The 16,476-nt window shown below is 30.8% G+C and overlaps 1 protein-coding gene across 11 annotated transcripts in view; it reads left to right on the forward strand.

Moving 5' to 3' along the window:
- Window positions 1-16,476, forward strand: part of LOC108742110 (transcription factor HNF-4 homolog) — a 41,154-nt gene that overhangs the window by 14,222 nt on the left and 10,456 nt on the right. For 7 of the 11 annotated variants that reach the window (XM_018477149.2, XM_018477145.2, XM_018477148.2 and 4 more), the window contains exons 2-6: window positions 9,596-9,809; window positions 10,462-10,556; window positions 10,623-10,756; window positions 14,408-14,566; window positions 15,568-15,688. In XM_018477149.2, the coding sequence (XP_018332651.1) occupies window positions 9,596-9,809; window positions 10,462-10,556; window positions 10,623-10,756; window positions 14,408-14,566; window positions 15,568-15,688 (723 nt within the window). Of the gene's footprint in view, window positions 1-9,209; window positions 9,346-9,595; window positions 9,810-10,461; window positions 10,557-10,622; window positions 10,757-14,407; window positions 14,567-15,567; window positions 15,689-16,476 lie in introns of those variants that run through there. The other 4 variants (XM_018477146.2, XM_018477151.2, XM_018477153.2 and 1 more) reach the window with 2 other exon arrangements.

The following is a 16,476-nucleotide window of genomic DNA, read 5'->3' on the forward strand; positions in this document are numbered from 1 at the left end:
ACACATATGCATCTATTATTTTTATGTGTATACATACGCATAAACTTGTTTAATTTTGCAATTTTATTAGAGATACTTAGTGGTAATGATGATGTTGTTAATAATATCTAATATCACTAACCAAAATTTATGTAATTTATCTATAATGGACTCACAATAGAAATGGGACGGAAAATTTATGAGATGGCAGAATATTTGACGCCAGGGTCAACATTGTTTTATTGGCAAAAAAATAAATGGCACATTTTCAAGGATACCGCCAAGGTTTTTGTAGAAACAGAGCTTTTTATTCTTCTTTCAACAATTTTATTCTTATCTCATCTTATTATTTTTTTATGACTGCTCTAAAACGAATTATTTAGTTAATTGGAATGTTTAGAATTGGTTAAGAAGTCTCTAACGTTTGTAATCGGTAATCTAATCTAGATCTATCTTTGCGCCTCCTTTCTCATGATCCTGCTTCATACCTAACTCACCCTTCATGTCTTAGAAGGCGTCGCATTCGTACAGAGCCTTGTTTGAGACGTACACTTAAATTTATAAAGTATGGTGTTTGTTGAATCCAAATTTCCCAATTTTTTCGTATTAGTAAATCACATTCACCTTTCCCATGCGTCAATTGTGTCATATTGACATATCTAACATAATCGTACAGATTCGTTTACGATTAATAGATATTTAGTTAGTTAGGTACATGCACGCTATTAACCATCGCCTATTACTTGTAAATACACTTATAGGTCATTTACATGTAGTTAGCATTTTTAAATCTATTTATAAACTTGTACATTGGCACCACTAACCTAGCTCAAACCGTGTTGCTTTATTATCGGCTAAAAATTATCTAATCTGGTTCAAACATCTGCATAAAATACTCACAATAGGTATTACGTAATGTTTTTGACGGTCAAGGTTAACATATTTTCAGTGAAAATCAATAATCTTAACATTTTTTTATACTACTAATTAAAGGTTACCAGCTGTGTAACGCTACATAGTCATGATTAACGTAAAAACGCCATTGTGTAATTTGTCTAATGAAAATTTCAGCAGTGTCGTATTTTATACTAAAGATGATGCCTACTGTATATATATATACGAAAAAATGACGAAATACTTGACTTATTGGCTAATAACTTGTTACATAACGTTTTTTTTAAGTCTTTTTTATTGAAAAATCTCATAAAGGTAGATTTTTGACCTTGAATCAACTTTCAAAGAGCTTTCTGTATAAAGAAATGCGTACTATCTGCATACAATTATTTATTTTTTGGAGTAAAAAGTATGATGCAAGAAATAATTGAATTGAAGGGTATTTATTGATTGTTATCTAGAAAAACAAAGATGTTCACAGTGTTTATTTAATTCTAAGTTTATATAAATATACCAAATGGTTATTCCAACTATAAACAATTAACATATTGACACAATATTATGTATTTTCTTTAGAACTGGCATATTAATCTCACAATTAAAGAGATACCAAATAAAGAAATGATGCAACAAATTCCTATAAGTACTTTTTTGTTGAATACTTTCCAATAAACTAATGATAACTTCAATTAGATGCTTATATATTATAAGTATGTGTAATTTAAAATTTCTTGCACCTCTCTATCTTGAAACTTTGCATTGAATGATTCGTTTTTCATTGACAAATTAATTTTACTTTAACATTTACTGTTCTCTTACATTTTACTGCATACTTATTCATTCTCATAAGTGTAAAAATTGAGTTTTATTAGGTAATTATTTCATAATGTCATAATAATAAAAGATAATGATGCTACGCATATCCATTAATGGAAACGTTTTAAAAGAGCAGTTCGTTTAAAACCAAGATGTACTGTTCGAAAGCTAAACCAAGACCAAAAGTAAATGTGCTAGGACAAGAAAAATACCAAGACTAGGTATATATGTACATATATTAGTTTTGTTATGGTATTGGAACTTTTAGGTAGAACATATTTATACAGTTGAAAACATTATGTAATGCTTGAAATTTCTCTCACTCAAAATTAGACTTTCATTTAAAAAGACTCATTCTTAGACGCCCAGGAATAACTTTCATTCTATAAATAAAAGTTTGTGAGCAATGTTGCGTTTTTCTGCCAAACTGTTTAAACTGACTAGACACTAAACCAGCCTACCTTTCCCCCTTAAAACAGTACCTACTTTTGAATGAAACACTAATTTAACAGTTAATTATAGACAATGTAATCTATTATTAAATACTGTTTGAGTATAGTCGCGAATCCCAAAATATTATGTATGAAACATTTAACACTAATTTTCCGCTGTCTCATAAAATTTCTCATAAATTATTTAATAACTAATAAATTGTAATAGAGTTAAGAATTATTACGTACACAATTTATTAACTATTTTATTAAGGTTAAGGATAAAAGTTTAGTTTTAATACATTATTGATTCTGCAGGGATGGCATTTAAATCTCTAGAAAACCAAGAAAAACTTCAATACACACGACATGTAACTCAAACCCCAACGTCAAAGCACTATACTAAACATCTGAAGTACGTTTCGGCAACAATAAGTTATCTTTTTTAGGGACTTGTAAGAACTCTTTCGTCAATCTCTAAAGAAGGCAATTTTATAACTAAAAAGTACTTCAAATCTTTAGAGCTTTATTTTGATGTTGAACTTCGAACTTTTTAGTATGCTCTATACCTTCAAAGTGTTCACTTGTTAAATTAGATGGTTAAAGATTCAAGGGATATTGATCGGATTAATAAGTTTTTACAATGTAATACTTAGGAAAGAAGATACAGCTCCATAAGACATTAGAATTTTCCTGAAATGTAAATTCCATTATAGTTTACACAAAAAGAAAACTTAATTTAAATTACCTATTTTATTTAAATTTTTTGAAAATTTCTTACATTATAAAGTAAATTCTTCTACTCTGATTTTCCAATTGTATCGAATTTTTGAAAATGTAACTGATGATTCTTTAGACAGAACAAGATGTCAAAGAGATCTGAATGACTGCCAAGCAACGTTAAAAATAATACTGTTACTGCAATTTTTGCCTCAAGTCATTCTTGTTTTAAACACAAATAATGTCTCATCAAATAAATAGATTGTTCAGCTTAACTTTTCGACAAAATTGCACTACAATATATGTATAGACAACTCTTTATTGTTTAAATGTTTAAAAATATGAATTTTTATTGCCAAAAGTAACACCCCATTTGTTTTTAAATGATTATAGAAGTCTTGTACAGGTCATTTCAATAAAAATTAATATTGACAAATTGTCTTCTTTTTCATAAGCATATTTTAACTTACTTATGCAGAATTGCTTGATTATTTTTCTGCATTTGTGTATATATTGATCAAAGTCCACATTAATTTAGAATGCAATGCGATCTACAAAGGTGTTCAGTGAAGATTTTTCACACCACTAAGCACTAACGTCTATTACGTGATCGGTTTGGCCCACTTGGTACACAATGAAAAAGAAATTTGTACGGTAAAATAAAAGACAGGGTGAGGGGGGTGGTAGCTGATAGTTCAGGGTTATTAAAGGTAGAGCGTTACACAGACAACAAACACAAACCATATGGGACATTTCTGGTTGAGTTATGGATCATCTTATATGATGGAAAATTGCGAAAAATCTAAAAATCGCGAGTTTCAAATTTGACTATCTGTCTGCCCATTAACGTGTCACTGATCATCAAATCCTGTAGGGTATTTCTAGTTGAACTAGGATGTTAGAACCTTCAAATTTGAGCTGCATGAATATCTTATATGGTGGAAAACTGCGAAAAATGTAAAAATCGTGAGGTTGTGAAAAAACAGCAGCTAGATGGTGATTTTTTGAATAAAATCATCTTCAACGATGAAGCTCATTTTCATCTTGATGGCTTTGTTAATTGGCAAAATTGTAGCATTTAGGGTTATATATATATATATATAAGCTGAAACTATCCTAACATGATAATGATCCAGTTTTTGTGTGGCTAAATTGCAAGATAGTTTCAACAAGATGACCGATTACGTAATGTTTTTGACGGTCAAGGTTAACATATTTTCAGTGAAAATCAATAATCTTAACATTTTTTTATACTACTAATTAAAGGTTACCAGCTGTGTAACGCTACATAGTCATGATTAACGTAAAAACGCCANAACAATTGTAGAAACCAATTTCCGATTATCCTGTTATGACATTCTTATTACACACTTGCTAACAATACATATAGAAATAAAAATGTAACTAAAATGAGATACCATTTAAAACACTTAACAGAAAGTTAAGAAGTAATTTTTCTTGATAAAATCTTAAGAAACTGCTTTTTTTCATGGGTTTGCTTCCGATGGTTTCGCGAAAAAAAATTTCTGCTTCTAGTACTTCTAACAACTTTGAAACTGATTTTACTTAACAGTACCATTGGCCATCTATCATGATGGTAGCACTGGTATATCTACTTTTAAATCCTAATCAGTATTGTGAGTCCTTTCTAAAAATGAATAAATCAATTTACGGATAAACGATAGCACAAATTCGATTTGTTACTAAAACATCTGTAACATTTACTTACTATAATCTATGTAGGTTTAACTAGATATTGAATTTATGGATTTGTTTGCTTCAGCCTTTGCCTTGAACGTTCTGGCAAACTATTCGTTAAATACATAAAAACATACAAAATTAGATGCTCACGCATTGTCGTTTACTAGTTATGTATTCATGTAAACTTTGCAGGTAGTTACTGAAAACATTAAAATTCCATGACAACTTTTTAATAAAACGTTACTTAAATCAACAGCGACTCCAAGAAATTTCTATCAGACAGTTTTAAAAGAAACTTTAACTAATATCCAAAATATCTTGCATGTCTCATTTAGTATGGTAATTATTTAAATATAATTTGACGATAAACATCACATCTGAAATTGTTGCATAGTATACAATGTACGAATACATTTATTAAAAAGATAGAGCATTGGTATAATTCCAACGGCTGAAGAATTTTGTTTACTTTAATATTTTTGACAAACAGAAGTATTAGGAAATTTGGCTTTGGCAGATATTATTAGATTTGTTGCAAAGTGCCAAACGAATTATTGAGGACGTTCTATGATGTTTGACTACAAGAAAGATGCTATTTCGAAAATTGTCACATTTTGAACCAACAAATATCTGAAGCCATCTAATACCTACACAGGTGATAATGATTTAAAATATATTTTTGTGTTCACTTGACAACAGCAGCAGTGAATAAAATAAATGCATTAATGATAAAATGCACACAGCTGCATTACCTACTTTTAATTCGACGAAATTGTTTTTGTAAATCTACTCAAGTTTATAAAGCAAGTATTTTTTCCGGTTCGGAATGTACAAAGATTATCGGTTGAAAAATAACAAACCTATAAAATTCCAAAATAATAAAGCTTCTATTTATTAAGATAAGAGATAAACCTCTCTTTTCATTTCGGGATTTTTTCGAAAGCAATTTACAACGTTTCCAAGAAAAATTAATTAAACTTCAGGATTTATTGTTGTTATGTCTTTAAACTATCTTTTTTTGTTTTGGAACTTCTATACCATGGGTATTGACCGCAAGTGTTCTCGCTATCAACTTTTGATTTAGACTCAGTTCTAAATGACTAGGTATTACGTAAAAATAATTACGAAATCCTACATTATGCATGGTCCATACGATCCTGAACAGCCATTCAGTGTTTAGGGTTTCATATCACTTCATTTTAGTTGGTCTGTTTGTCAATATCAGCGATCATCAAACCATATAGGATACTTCTGGTAGAGCTTAGACCTTCAAATTTGAACTGTGGGATGAGCTTATGTGGTGGGAAATTGCGAAAAATCTAAAAATCGCGAGTTTCAAGTTTGTCTATCTATCGGTCCATCGAACGTATCACAGATCATAAGATACTGTAAGGTATTTCTAGTTGAACTAGGATGCTAGGACCTTCAAATTTTAGCGAAAGTTCCGAAAAATCTAACAATCGTGAATTTCAAATTTGACTATCTATCTGCCCATTAAAATGTCACTGATCATCAAATCCTGTAGGGTATTTCTAGTTGAACTAGGATGCTAGGACCTTCACTTTTGAGCTGAGGGAAGATCTAATAATGTAGAAAATTGCGAAAAATCTGAAAATCTCCAGTTTCAAATTTGACTGTCTATCTGCCCATAAAGTATCAGTGATCATCAGATCCTGTAGGGTATTTCTAGTTGAACTAGGATGCTCGAACCTTCACTTTTGAGCTGAGGAAGATCTAATATGGTGGAAAATTGCGAAAAATCTGAAAATCTCCAGTTTCAAATTTGACTGTCTATCTGCCCATTAAAGTATCAGTGATCATCAAATCCTGTAGGGTACTTCTAGATGAACTAAGACTCTAGGACTGAGGGAATATCATGGAGGAAAATTAAAAAAACTTGAAAATCGCGAGTTTTAAACTTGTCTGTCTATCTATCCATCATTATTTGTCTCAGGATTTGGTTCTACCAATACACTATTTTCTTTGTACCTTTTTTACGATGTCACTTGATGGTAAAAGGTTGAAGTTGCACCAAACTTTCCCTTTTTGTTTTCTAAAAAACATTTAAAGTAAATTGTTTGCCAATATCATAAGTAGGTAAATGTAAAAGTAAAGCATACATAAATTGAATAAAATGCACGCCCACCAGAAAATAGACGATCCAAGTGAAGATAAACTATTTTCACAAAAGTCGTCACGTTTCAGTGGAAANTTTTTTCTACTTTTTTTATTTTATAGATACTAATGCTGCTTCTTGTTTAACTTATATTTACATATTATAACAATACAATGGGTATATTATTAATTTATTGCTTACAGTACCATCTAATGGTACAGGTGTCGTATTTACCTACGTGGACGTGTCATTAACGTAAAAAAAATGATTTCTTATTTGCAAGATCGTATAAGTACAATAATTTCTGATGCAATCATAATCGTAATTATAATGTTTTTTTTTTAATAAAATATCACAATTACCTTTGAGAAGGTGATAACAGTTGCATAAAATATAATTGTAAACTAGTATTATTCAACAATAAACAATTACATCGCTCGGTCAGTTTCTATTAGTTTATTACTGTTGGAGGTATTTTTAAACATTTTTTTTCTCAATAAATCTTATATTGAATCCGTAAAATACGCTTTGTAACATTTCGTTTTGGTTTTAAATTCTATACGTAGAAAAATTGTCATCAAGTGAGTTTGCAATACACTTGGTGTACGTTCTTCAAGGAAAGATATAATTGTCTGTTATTAATTTGAATGACGAAGCATTTACAAGCAATCAACAGCGACTCCAAGAAATTTCTATCAGACAGTTTTAAAAGAAACTTTAACTAATATCCAAAATATCTTGCATGTCGAAAGTAAGATACAAACNGAATTTCAAATTTGACTATCTATCTGCCCATTAAAATGTCACTGATCATCAAATCCTGTAGGGTATTTCTAGTTGAACTAGGATGCTAGGACCTTCACTTTTGAGCTGAGGGAAGATCTAATAATGTAGAAAATTGCGAAAAATCTGAAAATCTCCAGTTTCAAATTTGACTGTCTATCTGCCCATAAAGTATCAGTGATCATCAGATCCTGTAGGGTATTTCTAGTTGAACTAGGATGCTCGAACCTTCACTTTTGAGCTGAGGAAGATCTAATATGGTGGAAAATTGCGAAAAATCTGAAAATCTCCAGTTTCAAATTTGACTGTCTATCTGCCCATTAAAGTATCAGTGATCATCAAATCCTGTAGGGTACTTCTAGATGAACTAAGACTCTAGGACTGAGGGAATATCATGGAGGAAAATTAAAAAAACTTGAAAATCGCGAGTTTTAAACTTGTCTGTCTATCTATCCATCATTATTTGTCTCAGGATTTGGTTCTACCAATACACTATTTTCTTTGTACCTTTTTTACGATGTCACTTGATGGTAAAAGGTTGAAGTTGCACCAAACTTTCCCTTTTTGTTTTCTAAAAAACATTTAAAGTAAATTGTTTGCCAATATCATAAGTAGGTAAATGTAAAAGTAAAGCATACATAAATTGAATAAAATGCACGCCCACCAGAAAATAGACGATCCAAGTGAAGATAAACTATTTTCACAAAAGTCGTCACGTTTCAGTGGAAATTTTTTTTTAAAATAGCCAGTTCACATGCAGAATTTGGCTGAGTTGTTTGCAGCTACATACTAATATTTATGTAATTTACTGTATTATGTATTTGTCTTCGAACCTGACCTAGCCAATGTGACTTTTTATGCGCTTGTAAAAAACTGTCCGTGCCTCTCGGCTTTTCCACCCCTTTCGATATGGATGAAGATTATTTATTGAGTGTAAGAGAAGCGTATGAAATGTTTGATGTACCAGGTTAGTTTTTAATAATTTCTTTGTAGTTTTCATAGCCGAAAAATTTTGGTGCACCTTAGTTGTCTTTATACGTATAAATTTTGGTGCCACTTTATACGTATAAACTCTGTATAAAAAGAAGGAAAATAGTTGTGTAATAATAATATGCCATACGTATATCTGTATGAAGAGGAAATAGATTATTTATTCTTTTAAATATTTTTAGAAACTAATTAAATGTGAGTTAAATGGAGACAGTCGACTGACCGATGTTGATATTGCACTTTTTGAGATAAATTAAATGTCAACTAATAAAACTTCGTTACTCAGAAAGAAAATGGCGTAAATAAGGGATAGTAAACAGAGTAAGTTACAACATAAAAGTTGTGTCACCAATGATTAGAAAAAAAATGTTAGAAAAAAGTCAGCTTGACGTTCTTCAGTCTTTTTTACTGAAAATGAGATAAGATAAATAAAAATTAGAACAACTCATGAGTTGTGTTCAGATTTTTCTTGAGTGATTTACGAATTTACCATACGAACTTTGGGAAATTATTACACAATGTGGGTGGTATTGATAAAAAAGTTTCAATAGAAATTAAAACAATACTCTTCAACTGAAGAGCGATACTTAAACAGTGTACTTTTGTGCAAAAACGCCGTGTATTTTTTCATAAAACAAACAACTTAACGCCATTAATCAATAAGTATTATAAATAACACATTTTTTGTAAACTGATATGATAAAGCTTTAAGTGGATTACACATATATCTAGCATGATTTCAGTATTTTAATAACGTATCACTTGCAGTTGATAAAGTTATTACAGGTGAAGCTTGCAAGCAAGGTGTATGTACGACAATTTTGCAATTTTATTAAATACAAGTAAAAGTGTCAGTTTAGTGAAAAAGGTTTTTGAAAAAAATTGTTACTATGTGTCCCAGTATATTCTATAACGGTAATAAACTGTTAACTTATTTATTATTTCTCCTAAGGAGATCATAAGCCTCAAAAATGACTTAACTGTCCACTGATGTTGAATCACATTGCATTTTGGCAATGGGCACATTGTGAATTAATTCAAAAGCAACACATTGTGTTGTCGTCACATTTTCTAATTATTAATGAGTATCAAGTGTTTATTTATAAAATAAATTGCTAACGATTTCAAATAACTGTAATTCCTTAATGTTCTGTTTTCTTTTCAGATTCGGAAATGAACATGGCCGCGAGCAATAGCTCAATGGCGGCGTCACTGGGCAACTCAACAAATTCGGGGAATACCGGTGCCGGCGTGCTAAGCCAACACTGCGCCATCTGTGGTGATCGGGCGACGGGAAAACATTACGGGGCAGCCTCTTGCGATGGTTGTAAAGGGTTTTTCAGGCGCTCCGTACGGAAAAACCATCTTTACACATGCAGGTAAAAAGTGTTTTCTTTCAACAGAATATTGTGCTTTTGTAGAAAATTGTATTTTTTGTATATCTAGCCACTGATATAAAGATAATATACGTAGAAGCAATGTCTTCGAAACAAATATTAAAAAGGGTAACGATAGAGCACGTATTTTCCTTCCTTTCCGAATTTTTTCTAATTAGAAAATAATTACAATACAACCTCCATAATACAAACTAAATATTGCAAAGAGCAGTTGTCTGCTATATTAGACACAGAAATTTATATACAAAGTTTATAACAAATCTGAAACGTAAATAAGTGGTAGGATGTAACCATAGCTCCGTACTGTAAACTTTTTCCTATATTGATATTGGAATATCTTTACATTTTGGCGCCATTTCGTAGCTGTAAACGCAATCGTTTCGTAAGATGGACGAAATGTATGATTTTGTATGTCTCCCGCAGCCGCTTCTCTAGCGATGTGACGTTGCCACGCTTGCGCTGTTCGAACTTGTTCGGACTATCAAGGTTTTTCGGATTATGACTTCAATTGTTCGTTGTTCGAATTATCGAGGTTGTACTACAGTGGCATTTAGGAGGTCCGGGTTGTGAAATTTGACTGTATTTAGTTTTAAAACAAAAATAAGAGTTTTTATTTAGAATTATTTTGTTACAGGTTCAGTAGAAATTGTGTCGTCGACAAAGATAAGAGAAATCAATGCCGATACTGTCGACTAAGGAAATGCTTCAAGGCGGGTATGAAAAAAGAAGGTAATAGACGAATTAAAGTTTAATAAAATTCGTTTTTTTTTTGCTAATATTGCTTATTCTTTTCAGCTGTGCAAAATGAAAGAGACAGGATAAGCTGTCGCCGACCAAGTTACGAGGATAACACTCAAGGCAACGGTCTTTCTGTCAGTTCCTTACTTAACGCCGAAATGCTTTCCAGACAAGTGGGGGCAGCACTAGAGGTAAAAATATTCACTATTTCAATTTTTAATTGTGGAAATTTAAACAACCCAGAATAAACACAGGGGCGTACCGAGTCAGATTTGTGAAGGTGTGACACACACCCCCTCCCAAGGTTTATTACCAAGTGTCAGAGTTTGAATTTTCATTCAGGGAATTGGACTTGTATCCGAGCCAATTTTTATTCTGAACTAATTACCATAAAAAGGTTTTTTTACCATTAAAAATGCATTCAATCTTGCAGTCGGTAAAAAAATTTCAGATGTAGACGACATTTGTAATAAAACACGCCCCCCCCCTTTCTTCCTCAAACTTATAAAGCTTGGTGCGCCTCTGAATAATTTATATTTTTTGCATGGTTTATTTGTTTTATTGTCATAAATGAGTACAATTAAAAGATGCAATCGCGTTATAAACTAAAACGGATTTTCGTGATTTTAAAAGGAGAGGATGAAGAAATCTATGTATAAAGGACCTTGTCCTGACTAATAATCAATGCATAGATCGATTTTAATGAAGTTTTGACAACATATTTCGACTATTGCGTGGGGCGAACAAACTTAGTGAGAATCGTATTCTAAGCAAGGTTGAAAAAAAAAAAGTTTTAAATATACTCAATCAAGTGTGGTGTTATTCAAAAAATAGCTAAACTCTACAAATGACGTATTTTCATCAATTATTCATAAAGTTCCTAGCTCTCGAGTTAAAAGGGATAATATAGTACCGGAAAAACCGCAAAGGTAACCATTAGTTAATAATAGGTGCCCTGCACTTACAGTGTCCTTAAATATGTCCTTAGCTGCAATAATTACATTCTTTAATAAATTAACATTACCTGGTTATGTATCTAGTATATAACAAATTTGCAGCTATCTTTTCTGTAATTCCACAGTTTTAGAAGTATATTCCAGTCTATGTTTTTATTTATTTAAAATTTTCTGCTACAGACTTCGTGCAAACATTTAAATTTCCTTGCAAAAGTAAATAAGCGAAGGACATGACTGATAAAAATAAAACTTAAACAGAGAAACAAAACATTTTTTGTCTTATTTAATTTAACACTAAGGTTCGAACAAAAACTTAACAATATTCGTAAACCGAAATCAAAAAACTTACGAGCAGTTTCTATTGTTTTAAAGTTACCAATTGTAAAATTGATTATACAAAACACGAATCGATTATACACAACACAAAAATTAAACAATTTCAATACACGGACTATCTTTGTAATTTCTAACTCTTAAATGATTGTTTTCTTGGAAGGCGCAGATACTACAAAATTAAAGTAGTAAAAAATTGTTTTTACCTATTTTATAGCTTTTGAAACACTAAAACTAGTTTTTTCAATGTCAACTATACAAAACGTTTACTACAATAATAAAATTAAATGAAAAAAAACGAAAGTGAAAAAGAATTATTAAAATTAAAAATATTAAAATTACTTCTTTGCGAATATACATTTTTAATTATTTGTAGAAAACGAAAAAACAAAACTGAAGTGTACAATCAGAAATTTAATAATCGCATATTTTACTGTTTATTCCACCAAATTGCAAAAAAATATATTAAAACCATTTGGGGTTGTTCAGTATATTAAATAAGCACTTTTGGAATTCTGGCCATAAATTATTTCGGTAGGTAGGGGTGAAGAGATTGTAAACATGTCTTTAATGATAAATTCAATAGTAGTTACACGAAAAATGTTTCTGTTAGATATAGTTCAGCTTTCTCTTCCATCAGATTCGATTTGGGGTTAGTAAGTTTTAATTGTAATCAAAAATTATAATTATACAATCTTTTGGCTATTACATGTTGAATCTTTTTATGAACCAGGAAATAATTCGCTTATTTATGACTGTCTTGTTTTTGATTATATTCTTTATTGCCTATACTTAATTTTGATACTCCTAATTGTATGTATCTTTTAACCTCTCGCATTCTCAACATTAAAATTTTAACAAACAATCAAGCCAACATAAAAAAACAGCTTTAAAAATTAATTACTTAAAATCTAATTTTTATTGCCTCCTTATTTTTGATACACATTTAAATTTTCTTGACTTCCTTTAATAACTCCAACCGAAAAAATTGGTCTGAGCACATTTTGGTCGGTGCTAATACGACTAACTTCCCATTAGATAATACAGTTATTGTAAAGTACATTCGTTTCTAAAGTTTGAAAAAAACGCGGCACAATAATAAATAACAAACAATGTTTGAGAGTTCGTCATTTTATAAACCCATAAGAAACAGTATTTCGTCTGAGAAAACCGAATTGATAGAGTACTTGCATCAGTCAATTGGTAAATACTATTTTTTATTGTTTATCGATTGTTTATAACAATTCATTTTGTTATAAACAAATTTTTATTATAATATGTTATTATAATATGTTATTCCCTGTCTTGAATAATGATATTTCGTTATTATTGATTCCGTAACTTCATTGTTGTGATTAGATTAGAACGTATTTTAATTAAATTGTTTGTAATTAATTCGTTTTTTTTTTTATAAAAAAAAAACGGCTTGACCGATTTCGTTCAAATTTCTTTCAGATCTTCATTATGATAATATCTTTCGAAAAAATTTTGGTTGAGGGCGATATCTCAATCCGTTCTTGAGATATCGAAAACGAAANGTAAATTCTTTTAATACTAAAAAACAATTAATACAGGTGTTCAATCATAGGTATGGTAATAAGAACAATTGTAGAAACCAATTTCCGATTATCCTGTTATGACATTCTTATTACACACTTGCTAACAATACATATAGAAATAAATATGTAACTAAAATGAGATACCATTTAAAACACTTAACAGAAAGTTAAGAAGTAATTTTTCTTGATAAAATCTTAAGAAACTGCTTTTTTTCATGGGTTTGCTTCCGATGGTTTCGCGAAAAAGAATTTCTGCTTCTAGTACTTCTAACAACTTTGAAACTGATTTTACTTAACAGTACCATTGGCCATCTATCATGATGGTAGCACTGGTATATCTACTTTTAAATCCTAATCAGTATTGTGAGTCCTTTCTAAAAATGAATAAATCAATTTACGGATAAACGATAGCACAAATTCGATTTGTTACTAAAACATCTGTAACATTTACTTACTATAATCTATGTAGGTTTAACTAGATATTGAATTTATGGATTTGTTTGCTTCAGCCTTTGCCTTGAACGTTCTGGCAAACTATTCGTTAAATACATAAAAACATACAAAATTAGATGCTCACGCATTGTCGTTTACTAGTTATGTATTCATGTAAACTTTGCAGGTAGTTACTGAAAACATTAAAATTCCATGACAACTTTTTAATAAAACGTTACTTAAATCAACAGCGACTCCAAGAAATTTCTATCAGACAGTTTTAAAAGAAACTTTAACTAATATCCAAAATATCTTGCATGTCGAAAGTAAGATACAAACATTTAAAATGTAATATAGGTACCTTTAAAAAAAACTTCTTTTGTACTTAAAAACAGTTTTTAGAGGTTCCTCACATTTAAGAGTTTTGAATTTTAAATACGCGCGAACTAACACAAATGAAGAGTACGGTAGGGACCATGTAGGGAGCTAATGTATTTAATTGCCATTTCAATCAAAGCACGCTTTACCGAGTATAAATAATTTATTCCGACGTTTTGATCAGCAGCAAATGGGATCATCGCCAGTCAACGATTACGATTTATCCAATAAGCAATTAGCAAGTATCAATGATGTGTGCGATTCCATGAAGCAGCAGTTGTTGATCTTGGTAGAATGGGCTAAATATATACCTGCTTTTACGGAATTGCAACTCGATGATCAGGTAAGTTATAAACCTATGTACACAATATTTTATTTAGATGAGAAGTTCGTGAGTCGTTTGCAGTCGATGGTAATCTCAGAAACAAGTTGACCTATTTCAAAAATATCTTCGATGTTCCATAAATGATACTTTCGTTCAGAACAAAGGTTAACTAATTATAAGGAAAATAATAAATCAGAATAATAAGTAACCCACTACCAGCCCAACACACACCTCCCCATAATTGCCCAGAGTAGAACCACGTTGTCTGTCCCTCCTTGTGCCATTGTAGATCATGTAATAACGCTTTTTACTATGGTACTGTATTACAGCAAAAGACAATAATATTATTAATAATATCACATTAAAGTATTTCTATTATGCAACATTCTCGTATAGCTAACAATTTTTTAATACCGATTGTCTTTACAAAGTATACATGTGTCATGGTTTCATGTTACTCAGTTTATCAGCTGGAAACTATTACAATCCAGCAAGTTTCAACTTATTTAAAGCTTATCACTCACTTGGGCTAAAAGGTGTTAATGAAAAATAAGGGAAAATTGATTCCACGGTTGGTGTATCTTCCAAGGGTACAATTTTAGAAACGACTGAACTAATTTGATCCCAATTAGAATTTTAAGGGGGTGCAAATAGGGTCCCTAAGTAGGTAGCTCAGATGTGGGCCTCATGAGGTTGCCCCCTAGGGCAAACAAGGGAAATCCCTATATCGGCATGCCATATGAGGCCTGCACACTACATGGGGCATTCCAGTCGGGATATTGAAATTTCGAAAAACTAAAAGAATGTTGATTTCTGCTTTTTCTCATCGCTGCTCTGCCCTTGTAGCTTAGTGATATTAACCAAAAACTTTAGTCAAAATATAGTCATTCCAAGGGAGAAAAGATTTTGAAAATTATACTCTTCGTTTCAGAGATTATCCTTGACAACGAAACTGACTTTTAATACTAAATTATACAAGTATAATTTTTCAATTTCTGATTTTGATTTGTCCGTTCCAGGTGGCACTTTTGCGTGCACACGCAGGTGAGCATCTCCTCTTGGGTTTAGCAAGACGATCCATGCATCTCAAAGACATCCTATTATTAGGGAATAATTGTATCATAACCAAGCACTGTCCTGGTAAGTCATCCTCATATTTTATCTTTATTTCTACCGTTTGTTTGTGTTGTGTTCTGTGTCTGTCATCTAAATCATTAATATTTTATGAATACAAAACCAGCTTTTTAACTGTAGCGGTGCATATTTTTGCAAATATTTAGCCTAAAAAAATCGTCAGTTTTTAGCGTGCGTGAATAAAACCCACGCCACGGTTGAAAGTACAGATAAATTCAATTCCGGTCCTGGTAAAGAAATATCATCCGCAACGTTGCACTCAATCTACTAAAGTATTTATTAAATTCTATTACATGTTAAAACAATAACATAAAAAATATTGCAAACAGCGTGTAAATGTGTTTTAACTGAACATAAAATGCACACAATTTGAAGGACTTCACAACTTTAGTACCTACCTACATAGTTATTACACCTTAGAAAAATTTTCGTTATTTCTAACCATTAAAACGTTTGACGTAACCATCGGTCATTTTTAAAAAAAATTCGTTTCTTTTTTTCTACTTTTTTTATTTTATAGATACTAATGCTGCTTCTTGTTTAACTTATATTTACATATTATAACAATACAATGGGTATATTATTAATTTATTGCTTACAGTACCATCTAATGGTACAAGTGTCGTATTTACCTACGTGGACGTGTCATTAACGTAAAAAAAATGATTTCTTATTTGCAAGATCGTATAAGTACAATAATTTCTGATGCAATCATAATCGTAATTATAATGTTTTTTTTTTAATAAAATATCACAATTACCTTTGAGAAGGTGATAACAGTTGCATAAAATATA

The sequence above is a fragment of the Agrilus planipennis genome, unplaced genomic scaffold (assembly GCF_000699045.2).
Source record: "Agrilus planipennis isolate EAB-ADULT unplaced genomic scaffold, Apla_2.0 scaffold337, whole genome shotgun sequence".
Lineage (NCBI taxonomy): Eukaryota > Metazoa > Arthropoda > Insecta > Coleoptera > Buprestidae > Agrilus > Agrilus planipennis.